The sequence below is a fragment of the Atheta coriaria genome, unplaced genomic scaffold, assembly GCF_025399875.1.
Source record: "Atheta coriaria isolate IRGN ID8LTWV9N9 unplaced genomic scaffold, Caltech_Dcor_3.1 hic_scaffold_1_pilon, whole genome shotgun sequence".
NCBI classification, from domain to species: Eukaryota; Metazoa; Arthropoda; class Insecta; order Coleoptera; family Staphylinidae; genus Dalotia; species Dalotia coriaria.
Window position 1 is genome coordinate 7,245,923 of NW_027045443.1, and position 3,633 is coordinate 7,249,555.

General features: G+C 30.6%; 1 protein-coding gene across 1 annotated transcript; it reads right to left on the minus strand.

The window, feature by feature from the left end:
* Positions 1 to 936: 936 nt before the first annotated feature.
* Positions 937 to 3,416, minus strand: LOC135794198 (neutrophil collagenase-like). The gene is made up of 3 exons (XM_065305390.1): positions 2,628 to 3,416; positions 1,369 to 1,445; positions 937 to 1,312 (listed from the first exon to the last, which is right to left on the minus strand). Exons 1-3 carry the CDS (start codon positions 3,414 to 3,416, stop codon positions 937 to 939), a joined length of 1,242 nt encoding a protein of 413 aa, XP_065161462.1.
* Positions 3,417 to 3,633: the final 217 nt, after the last annotated feature.

The window sequence follows — 3,633 nt, forward strand, 5'->3', positions numbered from 1 at the left end:
AGGCTGACAATTCTTGGGAAAGGTCAATTGAACATTTTGATCCAGTTATCTTGCCTTTATGTAATTTCATTCGCTTCCATTTTGGTGATTCCCATGTGCTGTCAAATGAATTGTTATTGTCCAATGTAGCATAACACTCATTAACATTATCCGGTGCTGATACATACATCGTAGTATTCAAAATGTTTGTTAAAACAAATATTTCCGATGCAATTACAACTATTGGTGAAAGCCACATTTTCTTTTGTTCTACACTATAATTTTTTTAAATAATATTTGATTCAAAAGGTTTTGTAGTTGCTTAAGTAGTGGAACGCTTGGACACTCGATTCCAAATGAATGCATAGTTCTTGGTATCACATTTATTATTGTTTTCGTAAACTCGTTGTACTTGTATATAAATTTTTCTGACAAGAAATATAAATTTCCGTCGATATATTTATAGACTCCATTTATTTTGTGAGGAATGCCGGGGAAGTAATCACTAAACAAGCCAAGATATTCGAAATTTCTAGCGCAACTATCAATTTTACCGAGGTGAATATCATTGTAAATAATATATAAATAATCAATATATGAATTAAAAACAAAATTAACTTTTGCTTGCTGTGGTAAATTAATGTAATATTTATTAATTTCGGTAGGAGCATTCACAAGAGTTAGTGATGGTATTTTAACATTGTATATCATTCCATTTCCACAATCAAGGTCTCTAGAACTTGACTGTTGATAATTAGGCTTATTTCAAACGTCGTTTGGAAGATTTTTGGGATAAAGGATATCCAACTGGCAATTATACTGGATCAGCGTAGTATTGAATCGGCCTAAGTATCTGCATCCATATCAAGTTTTTGTGAAAAATATAAAATTTTCCATTTGCAAACATAAACGTTTTTAAGTCTTTTTGATAATCACAAATATTCGATTCTTTGGGATTTAGTATTTCTGTATGACTAGTACTTTCTTCTTGTGGGCTAACTGTAGTTGTTGTGTTGTTGTTGTTGTTGGTGTAGAAGGTGATGGTAGTTTGGGGTAAATGTATCGCTCTTGTATTGCAGCAATATCATCTGCAGCCAAGTCAGTAGAATTTCGCCCCTCAAAAAATGCATACATAACAGATCCTTTTACTGATGAATGAGATATTCCAAGCGTGTGACCAATTTCATGAAGCAATGTTTGATAAAAATTACCGGTTGCTAAATAGTTCCATTTTTCATCCCGATCCATATGAATTTCGACAATGTTATACTGTTTTTCAGGATAAAATGCATGAGCAAGCACCTGACCTTCTCCGTCCAAATCCGGAAAACAGCTACTCATATTACAACATCTACTAAAATTGTGTCGAAGTGATTTGTAAGAAATTACAATATCTGCAAATCTCCCTCTAGATTCATATCTAAACGTATAATTTGAATGCTTTTGCCATGTTTCAAATGCTTTTTCTGTTAGATGAAACTCATATAGGACTTTGCGTTAATAAAGTGCCATGTCAAATTAGTTTTAATTCCATTTAGCGGGCGCCAACAGAAAATTTCTTGATATGTCGTGAAAACCACACCTTGGTTTTATAAGTAATTTTTAGTTTCAGAATTAAATGTTCCATCAAGCTAATTTTATAAAATTCTTGCATGTTTTTAAAAGCTTCAATGACATCTTCATCATTTATATTTAATACATTTAAATTAGTGGAATTATTAATTAAGTAGTTGTTCCATGCAAGATACTCAATAAGTTGATTATGATTGTTTTTTCCTCAACGTTAACGTCATCATGACAGTTCATATTTGGTTAATTTGGTGCTAATAGTAGCAGTAGTATTAACAAAAAAAAAAAAAATCTTAACATTTTTTATATTATTATACCACTTTATTTATCCAACTGTTGTGTGAATTATCCAATCCCAACCACTTAACAAGTACTGTTGATCCTTTATGTCGAATAACTTTTTCCACAAGATATATATCTTTATGTTGAACTTTTGTAACTCTGGTTCATAAAAAAAACACCGAGAATAGGTTGATTTCCTATAATCTGTTAACAAATATGTAACCGGGTTATATTTTAACTTTATTTATAGTGAATAATTCAGTACTCCACCTCCTCGTGCATCCTTTCTCAAAGAGAGCCTTCTGTTTACTGGATGCGAACTAAATATCTATTAAACTTATGTTTATTATACGTTTGTTCTCAACGTCAAAATTACCATCTTCAGTTAATTTCACACCCACTCCAGATGACAATCCTTGATTGATCTGTTTGTTCGTCTCACTTAACTTTGTTTGACCTAATTTATTAACGCTCATTGTTGCACTGTTGACGTATTCTCTCCAACATTTCAATCAAAACTGGTTGAACTCGTGTACTTTATACGATTTTGAAAACGAACGTGATCTAATGCAAATTGCATCCATTTTGGATCATTATTTAGATTCACAGACTCATAATAATGAATTTCTTAACACTGTTAAAATTAACTTTTTTTTGTTTTCTGTTTAACATTATTAATATATAATTCTAGCTTCTCTAAGTTCTTCTTCGATTGCTATAATTTCGTTCAGAACTGAATTATTTCCAGCTGTTTTAGATGCATGCAACAAAACCAATCGATCAATTAATTCATTTACTTCATCCCAATATATTGCTCTGTATGGTTTATTGTCAACCTTTAGAAACTTCATACCTTTACCCTCTTTTTCTATAAAATAGGGTCTAATAGTTTCCATATACTTTTTAGATGTATTACCTTTTATACGCATAGAAGGATTGTTATTTAAATATATGGCTTTGCTCAGTTTTAACATTGAAACATATTGATTGTTATCTTGTTTAGTGAATTGCTTTGGATCTTTTAAAAATAGCAAATTATACAATCCTGATGTTCCATTAAAACGTGTTCCATTTAAAATGATATCATTATCTTGTATTTCAATTACTCCTTCTGCTCCAAGCATAAGTTGTTTGGTATTGGGATTATAGCTTCTACCAAAAACATGATCATATGTTTTATTGTTCTTTGGATTCTGCGTGTTCAGTACATGCGTTTGTAATTTATTTAATTGCACCTCATCTGAAGTTTGATTGAAAGTTTCGAATGTTTCCTCAAATTCATCATTTTCAGATTCTATTTGAGCGTCGGTATCGTCTTTCTCATATTTAATTTTATTGGATTTAATTTTATAATTATTAAGATGTTCTTGTTTAGTTTGTAGGTTGTTCTTGCTGCTGGTGCTTTTCTTGTTGTTTACATTTTGCACAAACGTATTTAACGGATTAATCAACGGAGCATATGTTTCTTTAAATTCGCGATCATTTTCTGATTTGTTTAACTTTAATGCCATAAGTTTCTCTTTAATATTTTTCCTTAGCTTAATAATCAGGTTTTTCTGCTGAACTGATGAGCTAACTTGTGTCATACTGCTTGGTAGACAACACTCTTACAAATAAAAGTGTATGTTAAAATTTGGTAATTATATTATCAAAATTTTTTCTATATCTTACCCGATAAATATCACTATCTTTGTCTATTAGCATGAAATCATAATTGTTTTGCCAGCAAAAACAACATATTTGTTTAAACTGTTCAAAAGTCATATCACTACCCACATGATCACTTTATACATGCTTTAGATT

Excerpts from the sequence above, each read along its gene's own strand:
- LOC135794198 (XM_065305390.1), bottom strand. The coding sequence starts at position 3,416 with ATGACACAAGTTAGCTCATCAGTTCAGCAGAAAAACCTGATTATTAAG. Across the intron at positions 1,446-2,627 it reads GAGCAATATATTGGGATGAA|AAAAAGCATTTGAAACATGG; the intron begins GTAAATGAATTA and ends TTCATCTAACAG. Across the intron at positions 1,313-1,368 it reads GAGGGAGATTTGCAGATATT|CTGTTTTCCGGATTTGGACG; the intron begins GTAATTTCTTAC and ends TAATATGAGTAG.